The sequence below is a fragment of the Salmo salar genome, chromosome ssa04, assembly GCF_905237065.1.
Source record: "Salmo salar chromosome ssa04, Ssal_v3.1, whole genome shotgun sequence".
Classification (NCBI taxonomy): Eukaryota; Metazoa; Chordata; class Actinopteri; order Salmoniformes; family Salmonidae; genus Salmo; species Salmo salar.
Genome location: NC_059445.1, coordinates 13,939,595 through 13,965,787, shown reverse-complemented (window position 1 = coordinate 13,965,787; position 26,193 = coordinate 13,939,595). Strand labels below are relative to the sequence as shown.

General features: G+C 44.5%; 1 protein-coding gene and 1 long non-coding RNA gene across 2 annotated transcripts in view; one reads left to right on the top strand and one right to left on the bottom strand.

Moving 5' to 3' along the window:
• Nucleotides 1–947: 947 nt before the first annotated feature.
• LOC106610210 (FRAS1-related extracellular matrix protein 2) overlaps nucleotides 948–26,193 on the top strand; it is a 59,986-nt gene continuing 34,740 nt past the window's right edge. The window contains exons 1-5 of the mRNA XM_045716570.1: nucleotides 948–6,200; nucleotides 6,550–6,639; nucleotides 23,142–23,288; nucleotides 24,907–25,137; nucleotides 25,508–25,633. Of these exons, the coding sequence (XP_045572526.1) occupies nucleotides 1,163–6,200; nucleotides 6,550–6,639; nucleotides 23,142–23,288; nucleotides 24,907–25,137; nucleotides 25,508–25,633 (5,632 nt within the window). The 5' untranslated portion in view covers nucleotides 948–1,162. The remainder of the gene's footprint in view (nucleotides 6,201–6,549; nucleotides 6,640–23,141; nucleotides 23,289–24,906; nucleotides 25,138–25,507; nucleotides 25,634–26,193) is intronic.
• Nucleotides 10,349–23,252, bottom strand: LOC123742422 (uncharacterized). The gene is made up of 5 exons (XR_006769559.1): nucleotides 23,112–23,252; nucleotides 22,782–22,967; nucleotides 18,576–21,004; nucleotides 12,055–12,768; nucleotides 10,349–11,886 (listed from the first exon to the last, which is right to left on the bottom strand). It is a non-coding gene; the product is annotated as an uncharacterized lncRNA (long non-coding RNA).

Sequence of the window (26,193 nt, the reverse complement as noted above, 5' to 3'; positions counted from 1 at the left end):
CGTAGTTCATGTAACCTGCACCAGGTTACCCAATAGAGGGCACTATCGGCAGTGTTCCATAGTGTCATTGCATTGCACTTCAAAAGCTCCTGTTCAATGTTTGATCATGCTTAATGCACAATGAAAGCGGACCTCTAAATCAGCACTGGTGTTTGAATCTGAAATATTTAACATAATACTCCACAAAATCATCACATCCTCCTTAATCAAAATAAATATGCAAACTGTGTCTTTAAATATCAAACTGTGTCTTTATGTAAGGAGGTCTATTATCAATGTGTTCCTCCCGTGACCAAAATCGTCCTCCAACAACCCAAATTAAGAAGAAATAGAGTGTGATTATAGATGAATTTTCATAACCCGCGACCCTTCTCTCACATACATGCCCAGGGCCCACTTTGGGTCCCGACCCACATTAAAGCCAATTCTGCATGTGTTGTCTTGAAAACCTGGACACTGCATTTTTGGAGGTCTTCAACTGATGATTTAGGTTTCTTTCGGTGAGGGGGGAGTGGTTTAGGTAGTTTGTTGGGGGCAGAGGAGGATGGGGGGCTGAGACAGTGAAGGCTGGGGGGGTATAGAGGAGGAGGGAAGGCTGGGAGGGGATAGGCAGGGGGGAAGAGAGAGGGGAGGGAGGGGATAGGCAGGGGGGGAAGAGAGAGGGGAGGGAGGGGATAGGCGGGGGAAGAGAGCGGGGAGGGAGGGGATAGGCAGGGGGGAAGAGAGCGGGGAGGGAGGGGATAGGCAGGGGGAAGAGAGCGGGGAGGGAGGGGATAGGCAGGGGGAAGAGAGCGGGGAGGGAGGGGATAGGCAAGGGTACTGGAGGGGCTGTCCAATGTGCTTTCTTAAATTAGCTGTTGGGGGCAGGAGGCATTCTCTCCGTGTTGTTAGAGGGAGGAGTCTTGGGGCGCTGTCACTGTCTACTGCTTCAGTATTACCTGCACCATAAGATCAACTACACTTTTCCTGTGTGAGTGTGTGTGGACAGAGAGAGAGAGAAAGAGGGAGCAGAGAGAGAGAACAAGAGACCCAAGCTTCAACTTTTCAACTGCCAGAGTGGGGTTTACTTTTTCTCATCTTTTTTCTTCTCTGGAGAGATTTGATTTGAAGGACATTTATTTCTGCTGAGTTATACAAAGTTGCAGGGCAACTGGCAGTGGACATGGCTGGTTGTCTGCAAAGGACAGGACTTTGTAAAGGGCAGGCACATTTGTTGAGATGCCTCTTTATGCTTTTCACTCTGGTCTTTTGCTTTTCCTCTGTGGACGCGGAGCACCACCAATTTGATTCGGCGTTCCTTTACCGACAACGACAAGGACATAATGCTGAGAGCATCATCGTGGCCAACAATGGCCTCCGTGTTCCCTTCGGGAAGTCTGTGTACCTGGACCCTGTCAATGACCTGGTGACTGAGGTGCAGCCCGGAGACCGCTGCTCCATCACGGTCCTGGAGAATGACCCACTGGCCCAAAAACCCGGAATGCTTAGCCCTAAGAAGTTCCCCTGTGCGTTTGGCGGTGATGAGGTGAAATACACTCATTTTGGTTCCCGGAGCCCCAGTAAAGACAGGGTGAAGCTGCAGCTACGCTACGACTCCCAGACGGACACGGTGGTCATCCCCTTCATGCTGGAGGTGGAGGTGGTCTTCCAGCAGCTGGAGGTCCTCACCAGGAACATGCCCCTGGCTGTGGACAAGCTCAACAGCAACAGCAACCCCATCGACAAAAAGGGCCTGGACTTTTCCTTTGAGGATGGTGTCACTCAGTGCAAGGTCGCCACGCTGGTCGGCGCCGGCGGTCTCCCCAGGTATGGCACCCTTTTAAATAATTCCACTAATGGCCAGATGATGGACTGTGATGAGTTTCTTAAGCAAGGCATTCGCTACAAGCACACATCCACCACCAACTCTCCTAACAGAGACTATATCCCCATGTTGGTAGAGCTGCAGGATAATGAGGGAAACACCATTATGCAGGAGCATTTCCAGATCATGGTTAGAATCAGAGAGGGTACAGAGAACACTCCTCCTAAGCCTAGTTTTGTTGCGATGATGATGATGGAGATTGATCAATTTGTGATGACAGCTATCACCAGTGATATGTTGGCTGCCGAGGATGTTGAATCTGATCCAGACGACTTAATCTTTAACATTACTTCCCCCCTGGGCCATCAGCAAGGCTACATCATCAGTACAGATGATCAGAACCTCCCCATCACCTCATTCTACCAGAGAGACATTAAAGATTTGAAGATAGCCTATAAGCCTCCGTCAGAGGATTCAGAAGTAGAGAGGATTTTCCAGCTCGAGTTTGAAATTGTAGATACAGAGGGCGCCGTCTCTGATACGTTTGCCTTTATGATTGTGGTGAAGCCTATGAATACTCTTGCTCCCGTAGCAACCAAGAACACAGGGCAGCTTTTGTTTGAGGGCCAGTCCAGAACTCTCTCCAGCTCTCACAACTTAGAGATCAGTGATGAAGATAACCTGGACAATGTGAAAATCACAGTGGTGGACGGCTTGAAGCACGGCGAGCTGACGGTGCTCAGCGTGCGCAGGAAATTCTTCACACCTGCCGATTTAGATGCCGGCATTGTGGTTTACCAGCACGACGGCAGCGACACCTACAGCGACAACATCATTTTTAGAATGACTGATGGCAGCAATGAGGTCGAGTTTTTGTTCCCTATCACTATAGCCCCCACTGACGATGAACCCCCTATTATCAATGCAAACACCGGCCTGGTGCTTTTCAAGAATGAAATCATGCAGATTTCCCCCTTCATTCTGAGCGCCACAGACATAGACTCAGAGGATTCTACCATTAAATTCATCCTTGAGGCCCCATACTCCACTGTAGGGGAGCTTATCCTCAGACAAGTGGAGCCTCCCTCTAACCCCTCTCTCTGGAAGTTCAGTGAGACAGATGAGATGTTTGAACAGGTGGTGACCGAATGTTTCCAGCAGGACATTCTAGATGGGAAGCTCTTCTACCGCCACATTGGGCCTCACAGCACCACCACTGTGATGGATCAGTTTGTGTTCCGCGTCCAAGACGACAATAACCCACCAAACCAGTCCGGTGAGCATACCTTCACCATTAAAATCCACCCGGTGGATGACCTCCCACCAGAGCTCTACCCAGGGACCACGCTTCACATGACAGTGCAAGAGTATGAGCTGACTCACTTCAAGAATACGTTTTTGCGTTACACAGATCTGGACTCGGATGACAGGGATCTGAAATACACTGTCACCAAGCCCCCCACAGACACAGATGAGAACAACCCGGCCCCCCTGGGTGACATTGTTCTGACTGACAGTCCCGACTCTGTGATCAGTGAGTTCACACAGGCGCAGGTCAACCACCACAAAGTGGCCTACAAGCCCCCAGACCAGGAACTGGGCATCACTCCAAAAGTCCTTCAGTTCACATTCATTGTGGAGGATACTGCTGGGAATACAGTAGATGGACTATTCACTATTTTCTTACAGCCCGTCGACAACAAGCCTCCCTTTATCACCAACACTGGTTTCACTTGCCAGGAGAGAAGCACGTACATCATCACTAAGAAGGAGCTTGATGCCACCGACCAGGACACAGAATATGAAAATATTCTATTCACTGTGACCCAGATTCCTCGCTATGGGCAGTTGCAGTATTTAGGGATCGATATGTCGAACAGTGAGACATTTGTCCTGGAGGACATCGAAAATGGCCATATTGCCTACATCCATAGCGGGGAGGAAAGCCTCATTGACGTTATCAAGTGTGACGTCAGCGACGGCTTCCATGAGGTACCTATCATCATCAAGATCTCCATTAACCCAGTTGATGACGAGACTCCCACCATCAGGCTCCCTGCTGGCCTTCTCGGGGCATCCATCGATGTCCTGGAGAACGGGGCAACTGAAATCACCAGCAACGTCATCCAGGGCCACGATGAAGACACTGACGACCTCATGCTGACCTTCATCGTTGAGGAGCCCCCCAGGCTCGGTGAGATCCTGGTGAGCGGTGCCCGCGCCGAGAGGTTCACCCAACAGGACATCATCAACGGCGTGGTGATGTATGCCCACACTAGTGGTGAGATCGGCTCCTTTAAAGAGCATGACTCCTTCAACCTCACCATCTCCGACATGTCCGATGAATGGGTTGTCGGGGGCAACAAGGTCCAAGGAGTCCGGGTGCTCGTCACCATCCTGCCCGTCGACAGCATCCCACCCATCGTCAGCGTCGGGGAGCAGTTTGTGGTGATAGAAGGGGAGAAGAACGTCATTACTCTGGATCACGTTATGACTGAGGATATGGACACAGACAACAATGACATCCTGTGCACCGTTATTGTCCAATCAACATCCGGGTACATGGAGAATATCTCCCCAGCTCCAGGTTCTGAGAAGTCCAGAGCAGGCACCGCCATCACCGCCTTCAGCTTCAAAGATGTCATCCTCGGTCATATCTACTACGTCCAGAGCATCCACAAAGGTGTGGAGCCTGTGGAAGACAGGTTCACCTTCCGTTGCTCCGATGGCATCAACTTCTCTGATCGCCACTTTTTCCCCATCGTCATCATCCCTGCCAATGATGAGAAACCAGAGATCTTCATCCGTGAGTTTGTCGTGATGGAGGGCATGAGTCTGGTCATCGACACACCCATCCTGAATGCGGCCGATGCAGACATTCCAGGGGACGAACTGGAGTTTGAGATCATAAAAAACCCCAAGCATGGCAAGATAGTTCAGCAGCTTACAACGGGCACAGTCCCTGTTGTCAGGTTCTCCTTGGAACAGATAAATGAGGCCTCCAACATCATCTACGAACACGACGACTCAGAGACCAAAGAAGACAGCTTCGAAGTTAGGCTCACAGATGGGAAACACACAGTGGAGAAGAAGGTTCTCATCATGGTGATTCCTGTCGATGACGAGACACCGAGAATGGCCATCAATGACGGACTGGAGGTTGAGATCGGAGAAACCAAAATAATCAACAACAGGGTCATGAAGGCTACTGATCTGGACTCTGAAGACAAAGAGCTCATCTACGTTGTGCGCTATGGCCCAAGCCAAGGCTATCTCCAGCGTATCACCAAGTTCGGACACGTTGTGGGAAACATCACCCTCGACATGAACTTCACCCAAGACGAAGTTGACAAAAACCTAATCCAGTATGTGCATACGGGCCAGGAGGGTGTCCGTGATCTGCTAAAGTTTGATGTTACCGACGGCATTAACCCCCTTATCGACCGATACTTCTACATCAACATCGGAAGCATCGACATGGTTTTCCCCGATGTTATCAACAAAGGCGTGACCCTAAAAGAAGGGGGAAAAGTGACTCTCACCACTGACCTGCTCAGCACCACTGACATCAACAGCCCGGACGAGTTCCTCAGCTTTAGCATCACACGTGCCCCTAGCAGAGGCCATCTTGAATGCACTGACCTCCCAGGTGTGCCCATCTCCACCTTCACCCAGCTGCAGCTGGCCGGCAACAAGATCTACTACATCCACACCTCAGACGATGAGATGAAGATGGATAGCTTTGAGTTCGAGGTGACGGACGGCTACAACCCGGTCTTCCGCACCTTCAGAGTGTCCATCACAGACGTGGACAACAAGAAACCTGTCCTGAGCGTCCACAAGCTGCTGTTGGGAGAGGGTGAAAACAAGCTCATCACCCCATTCGAGTTGACCGTGGAGGACCGTGACACCCCAGACAACCTGCTGCGCTTTGTGGTCACCCAGGTGCCGGTTCATGGCCAGTTGCTGTTCAACGGCACCCAGCCAATCAACACCTTCACCAAGCAGGACCTGAACGAGAACCTCATCACCTACAAGCACGATGGCACTGAGTCCAATGAGGACAGCTTCTCGTTCACCGTCACCGACGGCACACACAACGACTTCTACGTATTCCCTGATACCGTGTACGAGACACGTAAGCCTCAAATGATGACCATTCACATCAGCACTATTGACAATGGGGTCCCCCAGATCCTGGTCAACAAGGCTGCCCCCTCCCTAAGGGTTCTGCATAGCGGCCACCTTGGCTTCCTGATCACCAGCAAGGCCTTGAAGTCCGAGGATCGAGACAGTCCTCACAAAGTCCTGAAGTACTCTGTGGCCGAGGCCCCACAGCACGGCTTCATCATGAACACCGCCCTGGGCAATGACAGCATCAAGGTCTTCACACAAGGTAAGATTAGAATTTAATATTACATATATAACATTTTTTAAAACAATTGAGGAAAAAGTGAACGAACATTCAAAACAATTAAAATCTGACAAATGTACTATTTTAAAATGTTATTCTAAATTGATTGAAGTTCTGTACTTTGGGAAAATGATGTTTACAATATCAGTAAGACCAGTATTCACACTCCTGCCAGAATCATTATTGTAATGCCTTTGTCTTTGACATAATCTAAAGTGATGCCTGAGGGCTGTAAGTAACCTTCAGTAAAAAGTGGAGTAATCATCTGATGTTCTAAAGAATGTAAACATTCTCCTCCTTACATTTCCAATTCACCCTTTCATGTCATCAGCTGATATCGACGAAATGAAGATTTGCTACGTGCTGCTTGATGGTAGCAACGCCACAAGTGATATCTTCTACTTCACAGTAGAAGATAAAGGTAAGACCCTCTTTTTTAATTTTTGAACCTCATGCTCATTGACGTTGTAGTTTCCCATTACTGCAGACTTACATCACACGGCCTGTAGGCATTCTTTTCGGCTTCAGCCTTCTTTTCAGATTGAACGTCTCTTTGAGATTGAATCTTCCTGCTCTCTGTCAATCTCCAGTGTTTGCATCACAAAGACTTAAACGCAGTTCGCCATGACTGACAGCTAGCACAGAGCCCCTTCTCTCTCCTCGCCCCACCGCTGAGGGTGGCAGGTTTAAAGGGGGTTTAAAGAAGGGATGGAAGAGGTCAGTGGGGACATGGGCCAAACAGTGTCCCTGGGTGTGTTAGGAGTGAAAGAGATGGAACGCCCGGCAATTAAAAAAGCTCTGAACTTTATTGTATCATGAACAATGGGGGTTTTCCTTTGTGGTTTTTGTCCTGGGTTTCCTTCAGTGTTTGAAGTGATAGCATGAAACCAAATTTGCCACCTTCAATGCCTTCAAGGCATTCCAAGAATTCATCAAACCATATGTCCGTTTTTATGGAAATCGATCCTAGATAAATGAGAATATCCTGAGCCTTTGACCCTGTGTGTAGAGGAAACTACTAATTTTGAGCAGCAGTTTTGTAAGGATCAAGGTGACTGTTACGGTCCTGACCTGCTTCATTGCTTCTCTAGGTTAGTGGAACAGAAACGTGTGGCTTCTCAGACACACGTAACTATTTCATAGTGAAGTTAGCAGGTTTTGCATCACAATCCAAAATTCTCATGGAATCGTTTTAAGTGCTTCTATTTTTTGGATTCTATTTTCTGTTTGACTTGTCGTCACCATCCGATATGGTCTTCTGCGTTTTGCTGCCAGATCCATTCCTTACCTTCTCTAGGGATCTTTTGCTTGGGAGGCTTTAGATTTCAGTAGCTGTGTGTATTTATATTCCCCTGGAAATTAACTTTTGGTTCGATGTCATATGAACCGTACCTTATTGGATTTCATAACTATCCACACAGGTTGCATTTCTATTGTGACAATCCTATTGGTGTTTTCAGTATACAGTAATTAATATGCATGATTTTGATGTTAGTGTCTATATAACGTAGCTTTTCTATCCTATTGTCGGTAGATTTCAACTATTGGAGTAAATAAAGCATGTATATCATAAAATATGTTTTTGGTTTCAAAGTATATTCTACATATTCTACACATTTGTGCATCACACACAGACTGTAGAGTTTTGAAATTAATCAATTGTTGGATATTCGTTTGCGCTTTGTTATGGTTCACTTCGTCCAAAGTACCATTATGGACCTACTTTACCCGCATCATGGATATATATAGCAAATGCAAAGCAAAGTAACAAAATAAAGCAGGTGGGGATGGGGGCATGCTTTGCTATTTTAACATCAGCTGTAAATGCTTAACACATTCTGAGGTTTTGAAATGCATCCCTCCATGACACACTGTAAGAAAAGTTTGGGCTATATTTATGCTGGATTGAGGAGCTAGCTAGCATCATCATCATCATCAACATGGTTGTTGGCCACGGAGGGTTTAGGTGTCATGGCCTTTTGGTCAATTCCTCTTGTTGTTTTCACCAAGTTTATCCCCTACTAAGTTAACCCTTTTATCTTCATGTTAGTGTTCACTTCCAGTAATTAACTCTCCTGTTAGGACAGAGAATTGGCTGTGAGAACAGAGTGGGAGAAAGGTTGTTAACTAGTTTATGAAGATATTGCACAACAAGGAATTCTTTTCCCGTACTGTCCCGATCCACACATGCTGAAATACTGAGACTTATTTTCTTAATTATTTCAATTTTTTTAATGCATGGGTCTTCCCAAAGTTTCCATATGTTTTGGATGGACACTTCCTCTTACTCTGCTAAAGCAGAACATGCTGAATTCCAGATGGCCATAAATGGCTGTCGCTCTCAGACAGTATAGCCTTAATGGATAATAGGCTTTCTTTCTCAGGGTTGTCTGTAATTGAGGGTCTGGCTACGACAGGAAGGGGACACAAGGGCTTCAATTAGCTCCACAATCCCCTGTGTTTGTAGTGTAGTCTGTCCCACTGTTCTGTTTGAGATTCCAGCCAGCACATCTGAACCAGGTGCAGGGTTGGCTCTATACCTCTCTGCCATCTGTCTAATGTGACTTTGTTTCTGTCTGACTACGGTTCACATGTGCAGAGCACTGAGTCAGGGCTGGTAGGACACACACCACACACACACACACCGAGTAACATCAAATAAAGGCATGAAAAGGCAACAATTGCCTGAGTCATAAGTCTGTTACTGGGATGTAGGAATAAGTTGACACAGCATTCTGTTGGTCAGCGAATATGCACATAAAAATATGCACATAAAAGTTTTGTGTTTTTTTATGTGTGTGAGAAACAGCGCTGGACATTCTAGATTCTATAGAATAAATGTATGCAGCAGAAGTGACCATGAACAATACCTTAAAACTAATACTATTTACACCCTAAGTGTGCAAAATTCACCTAGAAAATAGTCAAAATGGCTGCGTTGTCTCCCTGTAGAGTTTTATTGCTGCATTGAAACATGTCATAAATAATGTGTTATGGGTAAGAAGAGAAAGAGCGAGAGGTCAGGGTATTTCCCCTGGGTGTTGATCAGGAGTGGAGGTTGGCCGGCCCTAGCCGTATTGGGGGCCCTATGCGAGAGTGTAGAGACTTATTTTAGTTTTAAAGTTAATTTCCTGCAATTCTACACATTTGCCGTTATTCGGCCATGATTACTACAAGTTTAAATAGTTGAATGGACTAACTTACCAATCGAAAAATTGTTAGCTGCCATGGGCTAAATGAGTGACTGTCAGTGACCGACATAATGAGAAAAAACTGCTTATGCACAACCAAATGTCGAAATTGCACCTTGTGTATTCTACTATTCTTACTCTCAATAGTATGTTGAGATCCTGAATTAATTCCTTTGAATGAAGCTCTCCCCTCATCCCTCACCTTGAGGGGAATGTAGTGATATAGCATAGCATAGTGTTAGCATAACCTTTATGTGTGAAGTGGTGATGAAGCGTTAGCATACCTCGGTGCATTAGCATACCTCAAGACAAAGGAGATGATTGTGGACTACAGGAAAAAGAGGACCGAGCACGCCCCCATTCTCATCGACGGGGGTGCAGTGGAGCAGGTTGAGAGCTTCAAGTTTCTTGGTGTCCACATCACCAACAAACTAACATGGTCCAAGCACACCATGACAGTCGTGAAGCGGGCACGACAAAACCTATTCCCCCTCAGGAGACTAAAAAGATTTGACATGGGTCCTCAGATCCTCAAAAGGTTCTACAGCTGCACTATCGAGAGCATCCTGACTGGTTGCATCACTGCCTGGTATGGCAACTGCTCGGCCTCCGACCGCAAGGCACTACAGAGGGTAGTGTAAACGGCCCAGTACATCACTTGGGCCAAGCTTCCTGCCATCCAGGACCTCTATACCAGGCGGTGTCAGAGGAAGGCCTTAAAAATTGTCGAGACTCCAGCCACCCTAGGAAATAGACCTTCAGATACATTGATAGTTGCAGCTGTCTTTAACCTTTTAGGGTCATACAGAGTGATTCTTGGTAGTCTTAAACAAATCTACTTTGCAACAAAAGTATACAACTCACACACATGGTTATGGGCTTAAACAAAGAAGACACCTGTACCATGTCAGATATAGAGTTGAAATGTATTACATTTGGAGTTTGCATCTGACTATTGATCTAGTGTCAGCCCTTTGTTCCGTCACAATAACAAAACTATTTGACATAGAAAAAATGTCATTTCAGTTTATTTGTATTTTTTATCATGTTTATTCATTATGAAATTATGAAAAATATGAATAACATTCCACCCATGAGGCCACAAGGTCATTTGACTGTAGGAAAGGGCTAGCAGTGATTAGCACCCTTTAAATGGATTAGAATACCTGCCAGGCGGATGCATGTAGTGCACCAGACTCCCTGGCTGCATCCCAAATGGCACCCTATTCCCTTCGTATTACAGCACTTTTGAAAAGTAGTGCCCTATATAGAGAATTGGGTGCCATTTTGGAGGCATCCCATAGCTTATCCCATAGCTTTCTAAGGGACAGGCTTGTTAAACACACATCATCACAAACCTGCCTAGCAACACAGGACCTCAGCCTCCCCAGACAGTCAGCCAATACCAATGTGTAGCGGTCTGGTATGCATCCTCCCTTTTCAATACATACTGTACCTACATTTTCTGTACCAGTATATGTGTCAAAGATTAGAAGTCTTGTCAAGCTACACATAAAAAAGAAGAGCCGCAAACTCTAGGAGCTCAGATGCAATAATTTAATAACCTAATATCCAACGTTTAGACAGACAAGCTGTCTTCATCAGGGTATAATGACAAACACTGCGGGCCACTAGTTTATATAGTGTCAAAGGACACACACAGGTGTCTGTAATCATGGCCGGGTTTGGCCTGATATCATTAGTTAATTATCATATATAACAATAACATGTAAAAAACATGAATGTATAGCATACGATCATTGATACAATTTGGCTACATAGGTCTACAAAACATTTACAATGAATAGCAAAATCACATTAATCACAGGAATGGCTTAAGATAAAAGTCTACATTGAGACTTTAAATTAAAGATCCAAGCAGCCTCTCATTTTAACAATAAATTGTCGAGGTCACACCCTCTCCAAGGGAGGGTGACATGTTCGATGCCGATCTAACGTAGAGATGAAATCGAGTGGTTGGCTTCCAAAAAGTGGGAAGCTACACACACTTGCAAGTTACACAGTCTTGCATGCGATGGATGGGTACACACTCAATCTCCTTACCTTTAGAGACTTACAGTCTCCATGGTGGAGAGGGTGGTGATGGGGTGAGGAAAGGGGGATGAAAGAGGGAGGAAGGGGGAGGAAGAGGGGAGGAAGTATTCCCAAGTCCCAGCAGGTGTCGAGAGACACAGAGGCAGCGGCGGCTCTACCCATAGCATGGCTGTGTGTGTGTGTGGGGGTTTAGTGATGACTTCCCAGTGTCTCTGCATTGTTCAAGAAAGGGGTCAGCAGTTGCCACACTGCGGGAAGTCTTGTCTCTTGAAATGGACAGTGGCCACATTCCAAGTCCTGGTAGCATATGCTGTCCTTTTTCTGTCAGGACCCCAGAGGGAGGCCCTGCGGAGTGCCTGTTTAACTTTTCACCCTTCGGGGAGATCCGATGGACGGAGGAAAGCGTAAATCATCAGTCAGCCCTGTGGAGTAGCAATTAAAAAATGTAAATGCATTTTGGAAATGGTTGTTTAGAAACTGATGTCAATGTTATACAACAATAAGCAGACTGACTGAATCATAAGTGACAAACTCAGACAGGTTCCCTTCATTCAAGCCTTAATGTATTATTTGATGAGGGAATACCTTACCCCTTGAGGCCCATAAGGACCCAACCAGCCCACTGGTTCTGTTCTGAGTGGAGATTATGAGGGACTCTGATGGAGAAGGTGAGCTGAGGTATAGACCTACTCCCTCATCTCCAGGCATATGGCTGTGTAGAGATTTCCTCTTCGTTGAGTGATGGACTCAAGGAGGAGTTGTTAGAACAGGTGAGAACGGTTAGGGTTAGGAGGACGCGGTATTATTACATTCACTACACCGATAACTGATTATTGATCAGCCCTCCGTCCCTTCACCTAATCCTGCTGAAAGACACAGCAAAGCCCTGACCTGGAAGGGAGGGAATTCTGCCTCGCTCAAAATGGCCACCTTTGAATGTTTCCTCAACACAGTTTTTGTTGTTGTTGACTATCCCTGTGTGATAATAGGTTTATGACAAGGTGCTTGGATGAAAGGCAGTGTCATTCTATCATAAAAGGCTAGATGTATTTTTCCATTTCCATAGATCTTCTTCAAAATAAACTAGTCTAATGGCACAACTATTACTAGCCTCTGAGCTCTATCCCAATAATGAAGTTCAGTCTGTCAGTTGGGGTTACTCCTCTTCTGTCATCCAGGACTGTCTACAGACGAGTGGTCCATCAGGCCAGGGCTACCCTGCCAGAGGCTAGTAGTAACCCCTTAAACTCGTCCAGACTCGTCCAGACTTCTGAAGGGTTTTTCTTCCTCCTTTGTCTTTTTACCTGTTGAACCAGGAAAAGCCCATTGAGACCTGGCCAAGAAGACAGCAGCATCAATAAAACATTACAACATTAAAAACATACAATACAATCAGCACAACAATACAATACAATCAGCACAACAATACAATACAATCAGCACAACAATTCAATAAAAGCAGCACAACAATTCAATAAAAGCAGCACAACAATACAATAAAAGCAGCACAACAATACAATAAAAGCAGCACAACAATGCAATACAATCAGCACAACACAATACAATACAATCAGCACAACAATTCAATAAAAGCAGCACAACAATATAATACAATCAGCACAACAATACAATACAAGCAGCACAACAATATAATACAATCAGCACAACAATACAATACAATCAGCACAACAATTCAATAAAAGCAGCACAACAATACAATAAAAGCAGCACAACAATGCAATACAATCAGCACAACAATACAATACAATCAGCACAACAATACAATACAATCAGCACAACAATACAATAACAATTTACCCTCCTCCTGAACAGAGTCTTGCATCAGAGTTTTAAACTCATCCAGGTAGTTAGATAGATATGGGAAGTCTACATCAGATTGTTTTAAGAGTGCTCGTTAAGAAAATGATAGGCTAGTGAGTAGATAGTGAATATTAGATCCAGGCAAACTCTCCCAAGGTTAATAGGTTATGCAAGAGGAGGTCGTGCCGTTTTAGTTTTCTTAGCAATAGCAATGATCAAAATGTACATATATAGTCATGCTAATTGGTTGTATTTTGAAAATAGCCTCCCTGTGTTGAATAGAGTGGAATCATTCTCGGTTTTATAATCTGGTAGCTTCCCCTTTCACTCCAGGCTCCTGCTGCATGGGGAATGATAGTAGACCAGTGGAAGAGGTAACAGTGTTATGCGATCATTCCTGGGAACAAGGAATGTGCTTCCTGCCTTCAAGACTCCCGTCTCCTGCCACACACACAGACATACCTGGAAGTGAAGTTGGAACACTAGTAGACAGGTGTATGGGACTGGGAGAGTTCCAGGACCGGCAGTATCCCCTTTCATAGTCCCCCACAGACCCCACTCACAACCCCCAGAAATCAAAGCCAATACTTAGCTAGGAACGTTTGACTGCATTACAGCCCCCTGTTCTGTTCCAGAGGGGTAGAATGCCACTTTTTCAGAGGAGGGAAATAGTATTTTTTAGAGAGAGAAAGAGAGAGAGCGATAGAGAGAGAGCATGTATGATTTTCCATAGTTGTTCCCATGCTAAAACATTTGTTTCCCGAAGGGCTAGTGCACAGCACATAACAGTACTGTAGGTTTGAGTGCTGTCGAGGCAGTGAGAGCCAGTGAATGAGGCTTGAGTGGGTCACGGCCATTTTACACAGCAGGCACCATGACTTCCTAAGTGTGTGTTCGGATCTAACCTGTCAGCCATGTCAACAGCCGGCCAACGATTTACTGTCCCCTGGTGCCAGTTTAAGGTCTACCTTCATGTATACTGTGACTGTGAGGCGGAGGCTTCTTCCTCTCCCTCTCTCTCGCTCTCTCCTTGCCTCCTGACACGGGGCAGATAGATTTATTGGGGTTGGGAGAGTGTTGGGAGAGTGTTGGTGTTGTGATGTATGCCCCCTAGAGGTTATTCATATCTGCTTCCATATGGCAAAGCTGTCTGCTGCTCCCCATACTTTCTTTTAAAAGTGTCTTTATATTCTGTACTTTCCATTATATTCTACTCTCTCGCTGTCTGTTTAAAGATGTGTCACTTGCACACTTGTTCTGCACAGATGTAGGGTCTTAATTTGAGCCAGTTTGCTACAGCAGGAAAATAATCATTCAGCAACATGAAATGTGAATAATTTTTTATAATTAATAGAAATTTTTGTAGGGGTGGATACATTTTTTTCGTAAGGGAAAATTAAGTCTGACATTTCGGAGTGTAAATTACAAATGTCAGAAGCATTTTTCAAACCTCATATTCACAACATGTTTTAAATGTCCTACATCGCAAAAAAGTTATCCTGCAACAGGGTGATCAAATTAAGATCCCACATCTGTATGTCTTAAGCTATAACGTCAGTATCTATCCTCTCTTTCATTTATATTTACTTTTGAGTCATTTAGCAGATGCACCTTTCCTTTCCTCTCTCTCTTCTTCTCTTCTATCACGCCTTCCCTCAGTTTGTACGTTCGTACATTCTGCTAGGATTCACTAAGAATCTTGACACCACTTAGTCGTTTCATTTAGCTCAGTTGGTAGAGCATGGTTCTTGCAATGCCAGGATAATGGGTTCCATTCCCGGGATCACCCATACGTTAAATGTATGCAAGCATGAGTGTAAGTTGCTTTGGATAAAAGTGTCTGCTAAATGGCATGAGTGTGCAAGACATTCTAATATTGAGTTGCACCCCTTTTGCCTTCAGAACAGTGTTCCAGTGTTCCACAAGGATACTGGCCCATGCTGACTCTAATGCTTCCCACACTTGGCTGGATGTCCTCTGGGTGGTGGACCATTCTTGATACAGATGGGAAACTGTTGAGCGTGAAAAACCCATCAGAGTTGCAGTTGTTGACACACTCAAACCAGTACGCCTGGCACCTACTACCATACCCCATTCAAAAGCACTTAAATATTTTGTCTTGCCCATTCACCCTCTGAATGGCACACATACACAATCCATGTCTCAGTTGTTGCAAGGCTTAAAAATACTTATTTAACCTGTCTCCTCCCCTTCATCTACACTGATTGAAGTGGCTTTAACAAGTGACATCAATAAGGGATCAAAGCTTTCACCTGGATTCACCTGGTCAGTCTATGTCATGGAAAGAGCAGGTGTTCTTAATGTTTTGTACACTCAGTGTTGTGTGTGTATATATATGATTAAATGATTCATCTTGGCATGTTGCCATGGACAGTTAGGTTTGTTTTCTCCAAAATGATGCAATAAGCGCCAGTGGCACCATTGGGGGTGACCCAGTTTCTCTGTCACCTTGTGATGTGCGGCATGCTGCCTTTCCGACCCAGATCAGGTCACTGTTCTGGAGTCAGTGTTATTTTACAGTACATGGCAGTGGCCAATAGGATCTATTAATATGCCTGGCTCCTCCAAACCAAAATCCCAACCATGGGATCTTCGGAATGCCCCAGAGGAAACTAAGTTGAGCACTCTGGCATTTGAGAATTCACTTTCTGTATTGTAGCGCCAACGTTAAAAAAAAGAGAAATCTGTTGTAATTGAATAAATGGTATAGAAATTCTGATCATACACCTCAATATAATGACTCAATGAATGGACCACATGTGAAATCTATATTCACACAGGTGTTGTTGATGGTTTTAGCTGCAGGGACTGTAATAATAAGGGCCATAGGTAGCCGAGCGGTTAGATTGTTGGGCTAGTAACCCAAAGGTCACTGGTTTGAATACCTGAGCCGACAAGGTGAAAAATCGAGCAATATGCCCTTGTGCAAGGTACTTAACCCTTATTTGCTCCAGGGGCGCCGTACTACCCTGACCCTGTAAAACAACCACAGGAGGTTGGTGGCACCTTAATTGGGTAGGTAATGGCTGTAATGGAGTTAATGGAATGGTATCTAACTCATCAAACAAATGGTTTCCATGTGTTTGATCCCATTCCAGCCATTAATATGAGCTGTTCTCCCCAATATGAGCCGTCCTCCCCTCACCAGCCTCCGGTGAAAACAACACATTTCACTGCACCTATCCGGTGTATGTGACAAGAAAACATTATTATTATTTTTGTATATATGTGGTTGTTTTGCCTACTTTAGTTGAATGCAAATCACTCTGGATAAGGGAGTCTGCTAAATTACTAAAATGTACATTTCTGCAAGTTTATACTGTGCCATGTTGCAGAGTGCAGAGTGCAGAGTGACCCAGTATAAATAAAAAAAGGAATGAGGAAATGTAATAATCATGGTCCTCATTCCTGTCACTCAGCGGGGATATACTTACATGGGCGCCGCTTTCTGTTGCTCACTGTGGCATCATTCTCTTGGCTGTCAAAACCTCATTCTGACCAATGATATCCCCCCCTCCTCTTGAGTCCCACCCACTATCCTAAGTATATCTATGTATGGCTATGAATACTGTAGCAATGTAAATAGGACCTGATGACCTGACGAAGATTGTGAAATGAAAGGACACTGAGGGGGTTTTCTGTAGGGCTGCTGGTTGCTTTATGGATGGATTGCTGACCATGGTCTAGGTTGAAGATGACAAAGGTTAAAACAAGGGTATCTATTATCCCATAACTCTTTGCAACAATGGGACCTAGTTAGCTAAGGTGCTGGTAGTTAGCATTGGCGGACAGGCTTATTGTACTGGCTGGAATGGAATAATGGAACGGTATCAAACATATGGAAACCACATTTGACTTCATTCCATTTATGCCATTACAATGAGTCCATCCTCCTATAGCTCCCCCCACCAGCCTCCTCTGATGTACAGTCAGGAGATACAATCAAACATGTTTGGAATCGGAATGAACCTAACTGATGTCTCCATTATATCCTTAGTCATCGAGGCTCACAGGAGACCATCTTGAGAATCTTGGCAAATCCCCTGACAGGTCATTAAAATGACAGTGGTAAATTAATTTGACCTGTTAGCCACTAAAGTTACATGTTGTTGGAGCATAGGAGGGCAAGCCAGCTAGCTACCGTGTGAGTTAGTTATCCAAAGATGGCTGCACCGTAGGGAGCCCCATACCTGGAAAACATCCAGTCTTCTCACTCAGGTCTAAGAACATGAAAAATGTCCAGGGGCCAACACTTAGCAGTGGCTGTGATATACTGGCCATGCTTACTGCTTACTCAAACGATTAGCCTAGCATTAATAAATCACTCTAAGGACAAATTTATTAAGAGCCTGAAACAGGGTTTTTTCAAAATGCCGTCTTCTATAAAACATTTCATCTGATGGTGAGAATGATTATTATTGTCAGTTTGAAACGCAAAAGAAATGTGGGCTGGGAGTGTGGTTGATATGTTAGTTGTAAAGATTGTAATAAATGAGTTCGTAAATCAGTTAGAGACATCAGAACCCCTCCATTTTGATCTATTCCTGTAACTTTCTGAAAGTCCCAGCAGAGACACCTGGTTCAGAGGGAATGTGGTCATTACTTAGCCTTACATACTCTATCCATGTTATTGCTCTCATAAATACCAAGGAAGGCGTCCCTCTCCACTTCGGCAAGACGCCTCAGTTCATTTAAATAGGCAGCAGCGCTGAGCACTAATCAGTCTATATATCATTTGAGATGGAGTTTTATACAAACACTGAAAGGCTACCACTCAGTTTCACTTTAGGTTTATCTGAATCAGTGGTAGTGATGTGACCTTCTCTAACGGAAAGCAGAAAGTGTATGGTGTGCTTGACAACACACCACTGGATCCGTGTCTGGTGTAGTTGGATTCCATGCCAGGTCTGGACACGGTATCTGACAGGATTCACAAAAGGAGCCAGAAGAGGATCCCCTCCTCTGAGTTTGAGAAAGGAAAGCAGGCAGGGAGGCAGGGAGGCAGGGAGGGAGGGAGGGAGGCAGAGAGACATGCCAGAACAGTGGGCTGTGGGCCACCCAGACAGTGGCCTGCTGTCCCTTGTTCATCCTGGAGGGACAAAGCCAACATAGGGATAGAGGGATGGGGTGGGAGGGGCACAGCTGTCACTCAGATTCTTTTTCCGGAATCTGAAGTTCTGACAGGAGTTCTCTGAGACACCGAGCGAGAGAGAGAGAGAGAGAGAGAGAGAGAGAGAGAGAGAGAGAGAGAGGCGTTTTTTCTTATTACTTGAAAAACAGATGTTTCCGGTTCTATTGACCCCACTGAAGGTGCAGAGCTTTAGGTTCACTGTGGGCAGAGTGGACACATTTTCATGACAATGGCTGACTGGAGTGTCACACCAGCCAGATCTGAAGCCCCCTATCTTACGGTCACGTCTATGGCTCTGACCATGTCCACCTGGGGGATGGAATGTGATATTAGTGTAATTCATTATACACAGACAGCTCAGATTGTAGTGATATCACCTTGTCATTTTTTTAAAGGGTATGTTTGTGTGCTTGTGTCATTGTAGCAGGTGCTGATTTGTTTTTGAGGCCTGCCTGCCAACCAACTCTCTTGGACGACACACAAAATATATGGATGATGATGACATTGCCTTTGTCATAGTTGTCATAGAGTTTTCAAAGGCTCAGATATCACACAGCCAGGGCTTCGAGGTCCCCTCCACTGGCTGTGCATCTATGTATAACATGATGTATGTATAACGTCACAGCGATGTCATGGTGTCACAACATACAGTGTCTCTATCAGGTCTGGGAAATTGGAGACATGGTTAGGGAAGACTTTTCCTCAGCTCTTTTTTCAATTGACTCCCATCCGCCCCCCGGTCGGAAATCCAACTCTGTTTTTAAACAGGCTTCAGGTCAGGTGGGAAATGCTAGATGTCCTTAAATCTCACCTGTCCTATTTTATCGACATGTTGATTTAGGTTATTCTGAGGATTTAAACTCAAATGAACTCCAAGACCTTGTTTCACCCTGATAATTGAGTGACAATTGAGAAATAACAGCAGCTGATCAATTAAATTAAATATTGTCATTAGCACTTATATTAATTCATTTCCCCAGTGCAGAACAGTCTGTTTCTAATTCTTACGGGTCAATTGACTCCTTTGTTTTCAATATTATTTTACTTACATAGTCTCATCATCTACAGTATTTCACCAGACAAACTACACCATGTTAGAAATTGGTATTTCTATGCAATCCACAAGACAAAATGGCATTATTACCCGATTATGACATGTCTTGAGGGTAACAGTGTCAGAGCTGAAACCAGAAGCTGTCAGATAGACTGCCAGTCTGGATGCCAGAACGAAAGAGTCTTTTTGTCTTCGACCATGTTCATACGATAATCCTATCTGACACACAATACAGGCTCACTAAGCTCAATATCAGCTCTGTGTAAACTGGGCAGCCTGCCTAGGAACACGTGCTGTTCTGAACAGAAACACTCCTTCAGATTCTGTGGGTTTGAGGAGATATGAGCAGAAAGGTATACAGGTTTTATAAATCAAGTTTCTTCCTAGATAAGTGAATATTGTACTTAATGTGATGGACTGAGGTGTGACTAATGTGTCTGTAGCATTTAGTTTATGTGCACTGTACGTTATAAGTACAGTGACGGACGAAAGTCAACAGTCACTGCACTTCCATTTTACATTTCAAAGATGCTCAAGAGGTGTTTGATATTTCCACTCAGGCTACATGGAAATACACTTAATCAAACACTCAAAATCTTCTTTTGAAGTTAGCTGGCTCATCTTGTCTATCAATTGGCCACATGCACACTCATCAAGCTTGGTGGAATTTGGGGCAGGCAGAGACAAACTTGATGAATGCTTCCTGTATTTTTAGCCGGAGCTGTCAGAAACATGAGCATGGTCAAGGATAGCCACCGTTAGGTGCTAGGGGCTCCTATGTCAAACTGGGACTCCATGGCTACTATACTGTAGCTTGGGGGATGGCTTTTGTTTGTGTGTGTGTGTGTGTGTGTGTGTGTGTGTGTGTGTGTGTGTGTGTGTGTGTGTGTGTGTGTGTGTGTGTGTGTGTGTGTGTGTGTGTGTGTGTGTGTGTGTGTGTGTGTGTGTGTGTGTGTGTGTGTGTGTGTGTGTGTGTGTGTGTGTGTGTGTGTGTGTGCGCGTGTGTTTTAGAGTAAACAACATAGTGAAACGATCCAATTTAACCAATGCCCCCAAAAATCCACTAGTTGGTATCAGTTCAGTTCAATCCACCGTCATTGACATCCAGGCTTGGCGGAGTGTGGTTTGATCCTGGCCCTGGCCCTGTTGTGTCTTGGTGCTGGCCCGGCGCGCCATGTTGACATGTGGGTTTGAGGAAGTGGCCCCATCTCCTCCCTCCAGTGTTTTCATTCTCCCCAGTCACATAGCAGCACGCCCACAGCTCCTTTCTCCCTCAGCCAGGCAAAACCAACCCCAATGCAGGCTCAGTGTATGAATGAACCAGATGCTCCGTGCTGTTGTCCTCCATAAAGCCTAGTGAGAGTTTATTTCTTTAGTTAGCCTCCTCTCACAGGTTCTCTGTCACCCCTCAGAGGATTGGTTCTGCTTCCTTTCCTTAGTGTTCTGTTATGTAGGGGTTAATATCCAAAGGGTCTTTTCTCCGCATTGACCTACCAAATCCTCGACTCTGGTGCTGCAACCAAGAGTGCGATAATAATGATATTAATAATACATAATAATAATAATACATTGAATTTGGAGCACCTTTCAAAAACCTCAAGGACACAACAGGGTTAATAATATCAAGGGTATTTACTTCTTGACACGGACCTAACCAAATCCACCACCATATGTTTGCAACCACTATGCTACTAGGCTAACACTAGCACTCCTCTGCTGGAGGGATATCAATGGTTAATATCACAATATCACAATGATATTCTTATGCCCACAACCACCATGGTGCTACACTAAAGGAAGTAAAGGGTTAATATGAAAGGGTCTTTTCTTGACATTGACCGACTTCCTCCATGGCTGATCAGAGTTAGACTCAGGGGTCAGGTTAATAACAGGCTAATAAGGCCTTTCTGCCACTGTGACCAGCGGTGCAAAACTGACCAACACCTCTCTAACCTCCGCGGCTCTCTGAACCCACTAAGCTCTGGCCAATCAGACACAAGGTCAAGGGTCCTCCTAGGGCCTGTCAGAGAGGGGATAAGCCAAGGCGTTTGGACGTTTGGCCGCAGTTATAAAAAAGAAGCTTGGGATTAAGATTTAAGCATTAAGAAAGTTACTGGCTAAGTAAGTAACTCTGTCTGTCTAGAGCGGCCAATGTCAAGCGGCGAGTGGAATACTTTCTTTTAAAAGATAAAGGAGTCATGAGATAGTATGGATTAAGGGCAGAGGAGGCAACGTATAGTCAATGGTGATCAGTGCCAGGTGACTACGAGCTTCAGACCTGGGTTCAAATACTGTTTGATATCTTATTTAATACCTTAAAAAAAAGGGGGGGGTTGTACTTCTGGGACTATTACATTGGTCCCATTGCGTCAGGTAAGCTTAATAGAGACCAGGCAACATATTTGAAATTATGAAATGATTTAGAATAGTATTTGAACCCAGGTCTGGTTAATATGTGTGTTTTATGGCACCTGTTCTCTTCATTCGGCCTAATGAGGTAGATACACTTCAAGCTGAGAAAAATGACCTAGATATGAAGTCTTAATCGCTTTAAATCTGGGGTTTTACAGAGGGTCCTGTCCAGGTTCAAATCTCAAGTCAGAGGTTTCCGTGTGCATTGGTCACAGACTCAAACATTGTAAGAACTAATTAGTAAATCTTTCTGTTTCTCACCACAACAAATGTGAGCTACTTTAACAATACTAAGGTTTAACACCAAGGGGTAAAAGGTATATTTTAAGCCTATAGACATGAAGTAGACATTAAGTTACCCTTGTCTCTCAGAGGTGCTGCTGGTGCTTAAAGGGATACTGCTGGTGCTTAAAGGGATAGGGCTGGTGCTTAAAGGGATACTGCTGGTGCTTAAAGGGATACTGCTGGTGCTTAAAGGGATAGGGCTGGTGCTTAAAGGGATACTGCTGGTGCTTAAAGGGATACTGCTGGTACTTAAAGGGATACTGCTGGTGCTTAAAGGGATAGGGCTGGTGCTTAAAGGATATGGCTGGGGCTGCCATGCCAGTGAGTCACCAGGAGTAATGGAGCCTCTCTCTGCACCTCACCTTTAACCCCTCTGCTAATACTGTCTTGTTTGGGTCAGAGGTGACAGAGAGCGCGAGAGACAGACAGACAGACAGACAGACAGACAGACAGACAGACAGACAGACAGACAGACAGACAGACGAAGAGAGACGAAGAGAGACGAAGAGAGACGAAGAGAGACGAAGAGAGACGAAGAGAGACGAAGAGAGACGAAGAGAGACAGGGATTCCCTTGAACAGACCGTCACTTACAGTAGCTATCTGAGTCACTGTCAGCAAGTGATCCATTTAAAAACGGGTCTCTCTCTCTCTGTCCTGTTTTGGCCCATTCCCTGAGACTGGTAAGGAGGTAAGACTCTAGCCAGGGGCAGGCAAAGGAGCCAGGGAACTGACACATGTATGTGGGTGAGGAGGTGAGAAACCCTAGCCAGGCACTGTCTGAGAGTGGGAGAGAGAGAGAACAATGGAGTGAGAGAGGAAATTAGAAACAAGGCATCATTCAAGAGCCCTGTGATGGAGGATTTGGGGGTAAGCCCTGACATTAAGTTATCAAGTTACCCGTCACAATTTAAAATACTTTACAAAAACTGATGTCAAAGTTTTGTCTTCCAGGTGGAAACAAGCTGAAGCCGCAGCCATTCCGGCTCAACTGGTCATGGATCAGCCTGGAGAAGGAGTACTATCTGGTGGATGAGGACGCCAAATTCCTGGAGGTGACGCTCAGACGCAGGGGATACCTGGGAGAGACATCCTTCGTCAGTGAGTATTGGAAGTCTTACACAGTATTTACCACAGATCTACAGCAGTCTTTACCTAAACAGATAAATGCAATGACTAAAATGGGACCTATAGCAATATTTACCTCTAAACATAGATATAGAATGACTAGAATGGGTCCTATAGGAGTATTTAACTATAAACATTGATATAGAATGACTAGAAGGGCCCCTATAGCCGTATTTGCCTATAAACATAGATATAAAATGACAAAAATTGACCCTGTAGCAGTATTTACCTATTGACCTAGAAATACAATGGGACATGTGAAGTGTTCCAAAATAAACGTTTTCACATGATTTCACATGTGAAATTTAACGTGAAATTGTGATTTTCCACATGTGAAACCATATGGTTTTTATGTAAGGGAACATAGATATAGAATGACTAGAATGGGGCCCCATTAGCAGTATTTACCTCTAAACATAGAAATAGAATGAATAGAATGGGAACAAAGCTCCTCAGTCATTTTACAGAATACTCATGGGTACACTCAATATGGCTGACATGGAGATTCTATGTCTATGGTACTGAAAGTCTTGAACAGGATTTACATCAGATCTATAGTATTCTGGTTTGATTTTTGATTTATTAGGATCCCCATTAGCCGACGCCAAGGGCATGCACTCTTTGAAAAAAAAGGTGCTATCTAGAACCATAAGGGGTTATTCGGCTGTCTCAACCCTTTTTTATTGCAGGTAGAAAACCCTTTTGGTGCCAGGTAGAACCCGGCACCAAAAAGGGTTCTTTTATAGGGACAGCTGAAGAACCCTTTTGGAACCCTTTTTCTAAGAGTGTACCATGGTAGATCCTGTTGGAACTGGCTTGCACTTGTTGGTTCATCACCCAAGTGATATATCTGAGTTAGTACATTTCTCCCATTGTTTTCTCTGCTTGTCATTCAGATAAAGGTAGTTTTAAATTGACACTATTTCAATCACCCACCACCATCAACTCTGACTAGGGGTACTTCGAAAAAATGTAAATGTCAGTGGAGAGACTATTCAGAAAGCAGGACCTATTAAACTGTCATTGTGTAAAAGACTGATTGGCCCTTTAAGGGTCTTCATGGAGTGTATTTATCTATTATTACCCTGCCATTAGAAGAAACCTAAGAATAAAACAGACCCCCTGGTTATCAATCTGCCCTGTGTGTGTTCCTGTTTGACTGATGACCCATTTCCTGTCTCGCTGGTGAAGTTTGATTGAGGGGTCAGATAGCCCTTCCTCATAGAGTTCACCAGGTAATGTCAACATGCTTGTCTGTTTGGCTACATCCAACACACAGGCTTTTATTGGGTACACTCCTATATTCACAGTTGTCTTTGACGACGCAGTAGTGGGCAAATATGAACAAAGACAGACAATGAGAGCTAACCAGGCAACTACAGTCTGTAAATCACAGTCAACCTGCAGTCAACTCACATCCTCTGAGGCCCTACAAACTACACAGTGCTACGTGCCATTATTATAAAGCTATTCAGTTCAATTAGGTTCAATTCAACTCAATTCAGTTCAGCTCAGCTTACCTCAGCTAAATTCCTATTCAATGTAATTAAATTAGGTTCTATTTAGTTCAGTTCGATATGGTTCTATTCAGGCATCACCACCAAGGATGGCACGGCGGAGAAGGACAAGGACTTCCGGGGAAAGGCCCAGAAGCAGGTCCAGTTCAACCCAGGCCAGACAGTGGCCACCTGGAGGGTGAAGATCTTCACGGACCAGGAGTTTGAGACCAGCGAGACCTTTGAGATCCAGCTGTCAGAGCCTGTCATGGCCGTGCTGGAGTACCCCGATACAGCCACTGTGGAGATAGTGGACCCTGGTGATGGTAAGAATGAACGGCCTTATCTGCAGATTGTCTGTTTGATTTGCCCTCCGACATGAAATCCTTTATGAATAGTAGATAGGCTTAAGTCAATTGGAAAGGCTACATTAATTTACATGGATTGATACATTAAAAAATATAATTGTATCCTTCATATAAGATTACGAATCAGATCATGTTTATAGTTCCATTGCTGGGCAATTTGATGGCAGCAGCAAATATGCATGCATCAAATAAGTACAGACTCACCTGGGCTTGTAAACTCTTCTTCTCTTGTTCTCTATGGCCTATCCTCTGTGTTTCTCCCACAGAGATCCTATTAAATTACTATTCTAATTCTGAATTCTATGGTTTCTCCCTCTTTCCTCTGCAGAGTCCACGGTGTTCATCCCCCAGGCAGAGTATAAGATAGAGGAGGACATTGGGGAGCTGCTGGTGCCTGTTCGCCGCTCTGGAGACCTTAGCCAGGAACTCATGGTCATCTGCTACACCCAGCAAGGTGAATACAGTCAATTATATCATTCAAATACATGGGTTTTTACAAAGATTAAATGCATGAATAAAATACACATAGATATACAGTGCATTCGGAAAGTATTCAGACCCTTCCCTTTTTCCACATTTTGTTACGTTACAACCTTATTCTAAAATGGATCAGAAATATTAATAATCTCATTAATCCAATACACAATACCCCATAATCACAAAGCAAAAACCGATTTTTAGAAGTGTATTTAAAAAAAAAAACAGAAATACCTTATTTATGTAAGTATTCAGACCCTTTGCTATGAGACTCGAAATTGAGCTCAAGTGCATCCTGTTTCCATTGATCATCCTTGAGATGTTCTACAACTTGATTGGAGTGCAGTTGTGGTAAATTCAATTGTTTGGACATGATTTGGAAAGGCACACACCTGTCTATATAAGTTCCCACAGTAGACAGTGCATGTCAAATCAAAAACCAAGCCATGAGGTCGAAGGAATTGTCAGTAGAGCTCCGAGACAGGATTGTGTTGAAGCACAGAGCTGGGGAAGGGTACCCAAGAACACAGTGGCCTC